General features: G+C 50.6%; 1 protein-coding gene across 4 annotated transcripts in view; it reads left to right on the top strand.

Annotated features, from left to right (window-relative positions):
* MYC (MYC proto-oncogene, bHLH transcription factor) overlaps nt 1-3,227 on the top strand; it is a 4,923-nt gene extending 1,696 nt beyond the window's left edge. The window contains exons 1-3 of one of the 4 annotated variants that reach the window (XM_045286037.1): nt 103-179; nt 384-1,149; nt 2,173-3,227. In XM_045286037.1, coding sequence (XP_045141972.1) covers nt 168-179; nt 384-1,149; nt 2,173-2,738 — 1,344 coding nt within the window. In that variant the 5' untranslated portion in view covers nt 103-167 and the 3' untranslated portion in view covers nt 2,739-3,227. Of the gene's footprint in view, nt 1-102; nt 180-383; nt 1,150-2,172 lie in introns of those variants that run through there. The other 3 variants (XM_045286040.1, XM_004697650.3, XM_045286046.1) reach the window with 3 other exon arrangements.
* Nucleotides 3,228-11,543: the final 8,316 nt, after the last annotated feature.

Below are 11,543 nucleotides of genomic sequence, written 5' to 3'. Positions count from 1 at the left end.
CGCCTTAGGATTTGGCAGCTAGTATTTATTCTTCACCACCACCGCCTCCCTCGGCTGCTTACGGAGGCCAAGGCCGATTTTGATCCCTCGGCGGCTGCTGGGCCGGACTTTCCAGGCTTCCGACCCCTCAAATCCCGGGGGATCGGAGCTCGGCTGGCACTGTGCAGATGGGTCCCCAAGTGCGTCTGTGTTAGATTCTAAGGGGAGGGGGGCGGGAGGCAGCGTGCGGGTCGGGTCTCCCAGCCCCCTGGAGGGAGAGCCCAGGAATGGGGAGTGGCGCGGGATGGTGGTGCGCGCGTTGAGCCGTGCGCCCAGTGTCGGTTCCAGTCGTGACCCCTCACTCAAGGCTGGTCCCCCGCTTTGTGTGCCCCCCCCCCCTTCAGCAGGCTGCCACGATGCCGCTCAACGTCAGCTTCGCCAGCAGGAATTACGACCTGGACTACGACTCCGTACAGCCCTATTTCTTCGACGAGGAGGAGAACTTCTACCAGCAGCAGCAGCAGAGCGAGTTGCAGCCGCCGGCACCCAGCGAGGATATCTGGAAGAAATTCGAGCTGCTGCCCACCCCGCCCCTGTCCCCAAGTCGCCGCTCCGGGCTCTGCTCGCCCTCCTACAACCTGGCCTTCGCGTCCTTCTCCCCCGGGGGAGACGACGGCGGTGGCGGCGGCGGCAGCTTTTCCACAGCGGACCAGTTGGAGATGGTGACCGAGCTGCTGGGGGGGGACATGGTGAACCAGAGCTTCATTTGCGACCCGGACGATGAGACCTTCATCAAAAACATCATCATCCAGGACTGTATGTGGAGCGGCTTCTCGGCTGCAGCCAAACTGGTCTCGGAGAAGCTGGCCTCCTACCAGGCTGCGCGCAAAGACAGCAGCTGCCAGAGCCCGGTCCGCGGCCACGACGCCTGCTCCACCTCCAGTCTGTACCTGCAGGACCTGAGCGCCGCCGCCTCTGAGTGCATCGACCCCTCCGTGGTCTTCCCCTACCCGCTCCACGAAGGCGGCTCGCCCAAGCCCTGCTCCTCGCCAGACTCCACCGCCTTCTCGTCCTCGGACTCCCTGCTCTCGGCCGAGTCCTCCCCACTGGCCAGCCCCGAGCCCCCAGCGCTCCACGAGGAGACACCCCCCACGACCAGCAGCGACTCTGGTAAGCCGGGCCTCTCCCACCCTGTTGCATGGCTGCGGCTCCGGCCAGTTCTCCCTAGCTTTCTCTGGTCTTGGATTTGGAAGAAGGGGCAGCTTTGAAAGGGTGTGTGTGGGAACTCTGCGCTTCTGCTCACTCGTGGGTTCCCCCACCCCCAGACCGCCCTGGTTGCCAGCACCCCCACCCCCACCTCTCCCGCCCCCCCACCCCCACCTCTCCCGCCCCTTAGGAATTCCGTTTGGGTTTTTAAGTCTTCTGGCTTATCATGCAATTGAATCCACTCCCTTTTACCTCTCTTAAGCATGTTAATTGCCCTGTGGAGGAGGGGGGAGCGGTGAATGAGGAAAGGGATTGATCTCAGTGAGAGTGAATGAACTGCAACCCTCTTCCCTGAACTTCTGAGAAGTTGTTGGGATTTAATGGGCTATGAATCTAGAAAAATAAAGAGGGAAGCAGGAGGCGGGCTGGCTTGGGATCCCCGAAGCCTACTTGAACACTTCAAAAAAGAACCTTTGCCAAAATGGAACTTCTTTTTTCCTCCCGCCTTAGGACTTTTTGGCAAAACTGCCAAGATATCCCCCCCTCCTTTTTTGCACTTCCAGTAAAATTGGGAGTGGCCAAAATCATACCAAAGAGATGTGCAGCTATCATTTGCAACACCTGAAGGCCTTGTGGTAAAGTCCCTTGAAAAATAGGAGGTGCTTGGGAATGTCTTTGCTTTGGGTGTGTCCAAAGCCTCATTAAGTCTTAGGTAAGAATTGGCATCTATGTTACATCCTGGTGGATTGTCGTTTTCTGGCCTGGGCTGTGACCCCAGCTGTCACTACCCCCGCCAGTGAGGATCTGGGGAGGTGACAAGGGCGATCTCTAGTTTGATTCCTTTCAGGGATCAAGCCAGTCCCTTGTGGTGAACCCCCCGGGACCAACATACAGCATTCTACTTACTGAGCATGAATTTAATCTGCTTATTGATTGCTTTTCGAGACCACTGCTAACCTGGTGCCTTTCCCATTTCCTTTCTTAAAGAGGAAGAACAAGAGGATGAGGAAATCGATGTTGTTTCTGTGGAAAAGAGGCAGCCCCCTGCCAAAAGGTCAGAAGGCGGGTCACCCCCTGCCAGAGGCCACAGCAAGCCTCCCCACAGCCCGCTGGTGCTCAAGAGGTGTCATGTCTCCACCCATCAGCACAACTACGCTGCCCCGCCCTCCACCCGGAGGGACTACCCGGCCGCCAAGAGGGCCAAGTTGGACAGTGGCAGGGTCCTGAAACAGATCAGCAACAACCGCAAATGTGCCAGCCCCAGGTCCTCAGACACGGAGGAGAACGACAAGAGGCGGACACATAACGTTTTGGAACGCCAGAGGAGGAACGAGCTGAAACGAAGCTTTTTCGCCCTCCGTGACCAGATCCCCGAGTTGGAAAACAATGAAAAGGCCCCCAAGGTGGTGATCCTTAAAAAAGCCACTGCGTACATCTTGGCCATCCAAGCTGAGGAACAGAGGCTCCTCTCGGAGAAGGACCTGTTGCGTAAACGGAGGGATCAGTTTAAACACAAACTCGAACAGCTACGGAACTCTTGCGCGTGTGCGTAAGGGGACCTGTGCTTGAAGGAACTGGAATCCTGAATTGTCACTAAGGAAAAAGTAAGGGGGAGGCTCCTTCTGACAGAACTGCGGCAATCCATTAGGAATGAACTTGCTTCCAGTGCATGGTCAACTGCAACCTCACAACCTTGGCTTGATCTTGGGACTGAAAGGTTTAGCCATAATGTAAACTGCCTCAAAATGGAACTCTGGGCATAAAAGAACGTTTTGTTGGTTTGTTTTTTATGCTTGCCATCTTTTTGTTTCTTGTTTTGTTTTCTGTAACAGATTTGTATTTAAGAATTGTTTTTTTAAGATTCTAAGGTTTACCCAATTTTCCTGTGTAAATATGGCCATTAAATGTAAATAACTTTAATAAAACATTTATAGCAGCTATATGAGATTTCAAACCATGTATTATAAACCATAATTTTTTTTTAATTTAAGTACCTTTTCCTTTTTAAAGTCGATTTTTTTCTATGGTTTTTAGAAAAAAAAATAAAATACTTGGCAAATATATAATTGAGCCAAATCTTAAATTGAGTGGTTTTTGTTTGTTTCTGGTTTTTGTTTTTGTTTTTTTGTTGTTGTTTTCTTAATCCCTTTCCTCCATTATAGAATTTAGCCCTTCCAAGAGTGGCTGACTTTACAAAGATGGCGAAAGGAGTTATTTTAAGAAAAGACCAGGGCTTTTCTGTTTTAAGATAGGTTGGGGGGTGGGGCAGGGAGCAGAGGGGAAACGTTAAAGTCTTTAAGTTCTAAGGGTAAGATGCTTCCTGGAGATTGGTGATAAGGGCCACAGAACCGAAGGGCAGGAGCAGGCTGGGCAGTGGGGTAGAGGTAGGAAGAGTTGGTGGGACGGGTGGAAGATAAGTTAGTATACAAAAGGGATTATTGACCTGGGGTGTGGGGCAAAGGTGGGATTGGAGATTCTTCCAACTGAGTTAAGCTAGGGCATTCCTTGGCTCTAATCACCCAGGAATTCTGCTCAGTGAGAGTGGGAGGGGGAAGGGTGGGCCTTCTTGGGTGATCCGTTAAGCTCACAGCTACTCTGAGGAATGTGAGTTTGAACCCTGATTTACAAACAAGGGAATATGTCTGCTCAGAGGGGTTGAGTAACTTACCTGAGGTCACACAGAGAAGTAAAAGGGAGAATCCAGGTTCTGTTTGTTAGAGCTGGATTGTGTAACACTCCACAATTATGCGCTGGCTCATCCTGTGTCCCAAGTGCTGAGGTCAGGAAATGCTTTTTCCGTCTTTGGGCCTGCTAGACTGATTGGAGCACTAATATTAATCCCTATTGGTGTGCTGGGCACGATTCTAAGCATTTATATTAATTCCATGATAACCCTAGGATTCCTCCCACATTTCAGGGGAAGCACACACATCTGTTTGCCTACAGTCCCCTGACACCAAAACAAAAAGAAGCCTGGGTTCAAACCTAGGCTGCCCTTACCCTGTGCTGGATTGCCTTCCAAAGGGCTGGAGGACATTTCTGTCAATCAGAGGAACAGAGGGGTCTGATTATGACCGCCTGAGCTTTCCACATTTCCGTCAGGCCTCGATTTGTTTTGTTTTGTTCCCATGTTTGTTTATTTGCTTGCTTTTCTTGGTGGTTCACAGTCTTGTTCATTTTCTTTCCACATTAGGATGTCTGTTGCCCATTCATTCCTGCCTTAGCCATTTGTTAAATGAGACTTCACTGGTTGACCTGGGAGGAAGCCAGTGGGAATGAATGCTCCTGTACAGATCATAAAATAAAACCTGACTACCCTTTTGTCACCAGTGTGGTTATTTTGCAAACTACCAACTCCTCTCCCAATCTCCTTCACACGCAGACGCTTCTGGCACTTGCCCTCTGGGTCCATGAAGAAGCATTTTGGGGTGTAGATACTCTTCACTTGAAGCCTCTTAAGAACCCACAGCCCGAACCAGAAACTCATCCAGTGCTGATTAAATGGAAGTCGTCAGAGCTGTCATAATGGCCTCATTGTCTCTTTCCTTGAGGTTTTAATCCACCATCACCCAAAAAATCAATAAATAATTACAGGTCTCTGGTTCTGACCCTTAGTGGTCTATTCAAGCCTCTGATGCCTTTTTCTTGATCTCTTTTTGGGCCCTAGATCCTGCCCTAATGGCTCCAAGCTGTTCCCCCCTCTAGCCTAGATTCAAAGGGAGATGCCATCCACAGAAGTGGAGCAGTTCAAAGTTAGAAAGGCGGGGGCGACCCGAGCGGTTCCCTCGGGCCCCTTTGTGGCCCCGGGCTGGACTGCAGCCCTAAGATGACTCACTTGGGAACAGAGAAGGTGTGAGCTGGAATCACTGAGTCTGGGCAAGCCCGTGGAATGGGAGAGAATGTTCCTCACTAGGAAAAACAACCCCACCCCCTTCCCAAAGATCAGGAAAAGACTTCTTCGGAGATGGGAAGCTAGGCTATGGGGCATGCGGGGATGCCATCCCAACCAGCCCTTAGACCCCACGTCCTCTTGGCTTTGAGGAGCCAGAGAAGGGTCTGAAAATGGGACCCATGCCAACTCCTTGCCAGTTAGGCGGGTGGCTCTTGACTGAAATATAAATTGGCCCTCATGGCCCCAGCTCATCCAGAATCCCAGGGGTGTGGGTCTCTGTGCAATCCCCATAGCAGATGACAGTAATCAAGAGTTTGAGACGGGAGGGGCAAGGGTGATGATCTGCAGGGTGCTCAGGAACAGAAAAGGCAAGGGGAAAAAGGAAACGTGCTCAAGATGGACAATACCTCGGACCCAAGACCATCTTCTGGAAGTCACAACTCCTCCAGAGGATGCCTGCGGGTGGTTTTCATCCTAGGGATGAAATGTCTAAAGAGGAAGTAAATGTTTTTTCGTGTTGCCGTGTTGAAGCCACCGAGGAGATCGCGTGGCCAAAAACAATCAGATTCTCAAATGGACAGCGTTTCCATGGCCCATGCCTAAGTGCGTGTGTGGGAGGCAGCGTTCTCGACTGGGCTTTAGGACAAACAGCCTCCCTGGTGCACAATTTGGGGCAAAGGTCAATAGTGGCACGTGAAGGTATTTTTCTGGAGCTCATCGGTAATCACCTCCACGTGGCTGGCTGAATTGTTTTTTTAGGATGCCCACTCTGGGCCTGGACGTCTTTCTCTCCAGGAGTCATATCCAGAGCTGGAAAATCCCACAGGGTGCCTTTGAACACTGTCTATAAAGGTTTGCCCAAAGGCTCCTTCTTTGAGGTTACAGGTCAGCTTTAAAGGAGATCACACCAAAGTGACTGAACGGATTCATTCCAACTTGCAGTGATCCTGTAGTTTCAGAACTGGAATCCACGCCGGCATCCTGGAAGTAGATGGGCAAGTCTTTCTCCCCAAAGTGGCTAATGGGTTCAAACAGCAGGTCGTTCAGGTAGCAGCTGAGTGTCTGTGCCCCCAGAACTCCTGCTCCAAAGGAGGAGAGAAGAAACGGAGCTGAAAGGATGAGAACCGGGACCCCTCTGAGAAACACCACCACTAGTCCAAGCCTCTGGCACCCACCACTGAAGCTGCGTCCATCACCCTGCTCTGCCCAGCTCCTCTGGGGACAGAGGGACAATGAGCTCTGACTGTGGAAGAAAGATCCGAGGATTGTTCGTGGTGAGGCTCCACACCACTGAGTAAGCATCTGTTCCTTGTGTTTAGTTCTATGGCGTTCCAGAGAAGGAGGAGACTTTCTACTCCTGTAAAGATGTGCAGTCTGGGAAGCCCACAGGGGCGTTACTCTGTCCTACTGGTTCAATAGGAGTCGGAATCCATTTGATGGCAGGAAGGGATTTTTGTTTGTTTGTTTGTTTGTTTGTTTATTGTTCTGGGGTGTTTTTTTTCATTCAATATTGTGATTGTTGTATGCTATCAAGTCATTCTGGCTCATGGGAAACCTAAGTGACGGAGAAGGACCACCCCACCCCTGCCCCCCGCCCCCGCCCCCTAGCTGCATTCTTTATGGGACGTCCCATCTAAATGCTTTAGGAAGCCACGGTTGTTGGGGGGGGCAGGGGAGGGGAAAACAAGTGTTAATGGAATGTAGAACTTCAGAGGTTAAAGGAATGTTCTTTGTTTTTAAACAAAGCCTGCCACAATCCCCCCATCCCCCACTCTTTCTTCCTATTGTTACCGCCGACAACCCATTAAGGGATAAACACTCCCAGGTAATCCTGCCGGCTGGTGGGGAGAGCTTGGAAAGAGACTGTTGGCGTTATTAAACACATCTACTATGTGCCGTACTTTGGACAAATTATCAGGAGAGACCAGTCAGTCCCTGGAAAAGGACATCATGCTTGGTCATCATCTTCCGTCATGGAATGGATGGACACAGTGGCTGCAAGCATAAGAATAATTGTGAGGGTGGGTGGTGCACGACTGGGCAGTGTGTCATTCTATTGTGCGTAGTAGGATCTCTGAATCTGAACCAAATCGACAGCACCTGACAACAACTACGTGCCATTCAGAGTGACACTACAGGACAGAGTAGAACTGCCCCTGTGGGTTTTGGAGACTAAGGAGAGAGCCTCTTCTTTCTCCCTCCGAGCTGCTGGTGGTTCCAAACTGCTGGCGTGGTGATTAGCAGTCTGACACTTCACCACGATGCCACCAGGCTGGCTATGAGTCCAAATCGCCTGGATGGCAGAGTTGAACTGAGCCCATGTGCAGCACCGTCAATCTGCCTGTTCTACCTGAGTGGCTTGAGGGTTGTTGTGATGCTGGAGTCTGATCACCAGGATGTTAAATACCAGCAAGGTCTACAATAATAATTTATAAATTAGCAAGGGTGCATGGGGGAGAGGGGAGGAGGAAGGGAGGGGGAGGGGGGAAAAGGAAAATGAGCTGATTCTGGGAACCCAAGAAGAAAGCGAATTTTGGGAATAATGAGGGCAACAAATGTATAGATGTGCTTTACACAATTGATCTATGTATTGTGATGAATTGTATGAGCCCCAATAAATTGATTTAAAAAAAATATATATCAGCAAGGTCACCCAACGTAGGCAGGTTTCCCCAGAATGTACAGACTAAGTAAGGACTGGGAATCTACTCCCTCTTGGGTGTCCCGTAGATGGGGGCCGGTCCACTCCATGCTGTAGGGTTGCTGTGAGTCAGAATGGTCCAGGGCACAGTGGGTTCCATTCGATCCTATGGAAAGCTCTTCACATGCCTTTTCTTGGGTCTTCTGGACAATCTACAGCTAAAACCCCTTGCCATCAAGTGGGTTCCCACGCACAGTGACCCTGTAGGGCAAAGTAGCACTGCGCCCAAGGGTTTCTCAAACTGTACCTCTTTGGGAGCAGACAGCCTCTTCTTTCTCCTGTGGAGCAACTGGTGGGTTTGAGCCACTAAATTTAAAGCTAGCAGGACAATGTTTAGCCCTCTGCACCAATAGGGCATATGAGATACCTTTTACAGATACCTGTTACCTGATACAGCATATAGGTATGCCTCATGGATAATTACTATGTATGCCCATTAAAAAAATTTTTTTAACTCAGGAACACTCACTAAATGCTTTGGCTTGGTGCCACAGAATGAGAACCACGTGAGTGGGAGTGTCAGCCCTGGTCTGCTGTCACTCCCAGGTGGCCACTTCCCCTTCTGGGTTATTTGTTGGGCTGCTAAGAACACGATAGCAGCCGTTCGAACCCACCAGCCACTATGAGGGAGACATGGAGGGTGTCTGCTCCTGTACAGATTCACAGCCGCAGAAACCCGCAGGGGCAGTTCTACCCTGTCCTGTAGGGTTGCTATGCGTCGGAGAGGACTCAGTGTCAGTAAGGTGGCTTTTTTGTTTTGGTTTTGGCAAGCCTTAGAACTCACCGTGGTCAGGCACATCTAATATTGTTTGCAAGCCATTTCAGCATCTTTGAACTTTTAACAAAGGACATTGGAGAGCGCCTAGCTGAAACACTGCAGATACCCAATATGGGGTGTGAACAGAGCCTCCTCCAGGTCTGACAGCACCGGGGTGTGAAGCCCGGAGAGATGCCACCGACCACATCTCTGTGCCTCAGTGGGAATCTCTGTGCCTCAGTGGGAATCTCTGTGCCTCAGTGGGAGCAGCCGCCAGCTTCTCTCAGGTCAGACAGCCACTAAGGGGGGAGGTGGGCGGTGGTTGGTGTTCCAGTGACCTGGCATTGCCCTCCCTGTCCCCTCAACGAAGGAGTCTCCCTTTTCTTCACCTCACATGTCTGTTGTTGCTGGGGACTTTTCTCCAGTGCTGCTACCTTTTCTAGAAAAACTTGCGAAAGATTGTCAAGGAATACCTCCTACCCCCGTCCGTGCCCCCCGCCCCCCCCTACCAGCAGTCCACTCTTCAGAAACGTCTCCACAGAAAAAGGAAGCCTGGGGTCGGAACACATAGAAATGGGGGATCATAACCAAGGGCCAGGAGACATTTGAGATAGAAAGACCCTGGAAGTTCCCAGCAAAGGGACCCTGGGTTCAAAGGATGCCCGCCACTCCTGGTTCTTTTGTCGGAGCGGTACTAAGTTCCCTCAAGGGAACCCTACTGGCAGAGTGGTTACGCTTTGCTCGGGTGCTAACTGCAAAGTCAGCAGTTTGAAACCTCTAGCCTCTCCTCCGGAGAAAGATGGGGCTTTCTTGTCCCGTGAAGAGTTACAGCATCAGCAACGCACAGGAGCAGTTCTACCGTGTCTATAGCATCACTGTGAGTCGTCATTGACTCGCTGGCAGTAAGGGTAGTTTTCAGTTCCCTCAAACACCGTGCTTGGTGAAGTACAAGGGCAGTGGGAAGGAGGAAGGCCCTCAACAGGGTGGATTTCAATGGTTACCAAAAATGGGCTCAAACCTAAGAACCCTTGTGAGGGTGGCACAGGGCGGGCAGCGTTTCCTTCTCTCCTGTCCTATGCAGAGTTGCTAGGAGTCGAAAGGGACTCAGGGGCACCTAACTACAACAAGCCCCCACCACCACACACACACCACACACACCTCTGCTCATTTGTTTAATCTTTTATATCTCCGAAGAGATGGACTCAAGATACAACATTGTCCTGCAAGCTGCACCCTACCTCATTAAGATAACTGCCACGGCCTGCCTTGTGAGCATCCTGGAGATTAGGATTGACAGCACTGAGATGCTTACATCAGGTCACAAACATGAGGGTGATGACATAATATGGAGCATCCTGACCTAGGCACGTTGACACATGTTTTCGGAGGACACTAACAGGAGTCTACAGGACCTCCCAAATTACTCGGGTGGTCCAATTTGAGACTGGCTTGCTTAGACACTGATCTCGGAGACTCTCGGTCACGAACCACTCCCCTGGAGCTGGCAAACAGGATATCTAGAATTCCCAGGGAAACTGTCGCTTGAAAAGCATATTTAATATGATCTCGTAAGGTGAATTGTTATATTTCAAAACCTTAATCCCAATGTTTTGTTTTGTTCTGAATGGTTTGGTTTTTCAAAAATAACCTTTGAGGATGCCTGGGGCTGCTGTTCTAATGAGGTCTGAGTTTTCCCAAGGGACCGGGTGTGGTAGGTGCCATTCAGTCGGTTCCAACTCACAGCCACCCTATGAAGCACAGAACACAACACCGGCAGTTTCTGTACCTGCCTCACCATTGTTCTTATATTTGAGCCCATCGGTGCAGCCATGTGCCAATCCATCTTATTGAAAGTCTTCCTCTTTTTTGCTGCCCCTCTATTTTTACCCAGCATGAGGTCTTTCTCCAGGGACTGGTCTCTCTTGACAACATGTCCAAAGTACATGAGATGAAGCCTTATCCTTGCCTCGCTGGAGCATGCTGTCATGAACATTCTCGCATGACAGACTTGTTGGCTTTTTTGGCAGTCCATGGTACTTTCCACCTCCTTCACCAGCACCACAATTCAAATGCATCAAGTCTTCTTCGTCGTTCTTCCTTATTCAATATCCAACTTTCACATGCATATGAAGCAATGGGAAATACCATGGCTTGGCTCAGGTTTGGACCTTAGTCCTCAAAGTGACCCCGTGGCTCGTCAACACTTTAAAGGGGTGATCAGGTATGATCATCTATCACCCGAATGTGCCTTCTCATACTCACGTCGGACTGCTCTCCCGTCGCTTTATGTCCTGATTCTCTGCAGTTGTGGTCAGCCTCTGGACGGCTCCCTGTGAACAGAGACTCAACCTTGGTGACCACAGGGCATGGCAAAGCAGAGACATCCATTTGATGGGCAGAGCATGGACCGTTGTCTTCTCCTGCACGAGAAAGCACCTCCAGGGCTGTGTTTGTAGCAAAGATCAACTCTGCTTCTAGCCTGAGGCTTGCACCCAGGTCTTATTGCCACCCTCAGTGCAATTGGCTGTGGCCCGTAGTGTTTCATAGGCTGAATAGGGCAGTGGATCCCAGGATTTTCTTCCTCGTCCATCTTAATCTGTCGGGAAGCTCTGCTGAAACCGAGTTAGCTTCCTAGCAGCATGCTAGTCTCCCCAGAAAGATAGGTGGGAGCTGTGTGTGAAGTGCATTGGCTCAGAATGTGCCTTCTCATACCCAACTCTCTTTCTGGGAAGGTGACAGTTGTGCCAGGGACCCCTCACTGCCCCTGAGACACCCACAGTTGGTCGTCCATAATCCTGCTTGGACTTGCTCCCTAGAGCAGCCTGGAAGGAGGGAACCATAAGCCTGAGACACCGGAATATAGTTTTTTTTCCTTTTCCCAGTCCTCCGAGGACTGGTCAGCAAACCCCTCCCGAACTTACTTCCTTCCGTTTTTCAAGAAGCCCATCTCTTCCCGCCTACCCTTGACTCTACTTCTTATCCTTCCTCCTCCCAGCCTTGAAGGGGGT

The sequence above is a fragment of the Echinops telfairi genome, unplaced genomic scaffold (assembly GCF_000313985.2).
Source record: "Echinops telfairi isolate 266 unplaced genomic scaffold, ASM31398v2 ScPeMD7_1;HRSCAF=3_0, whole genome shotgun sequence".
In the NCBI taxonomy this organism is placed as follows: Eukaryota; Metazoa; Chordata; class Mammalia; order Afrosoricida; family Tenrecidae; genus Echinops; species Echinops telfairi.
Note: the sequence above shows the minus strand (reverse complement) of the source record. Positions and strands in the feature narration are given on the sequence as shown.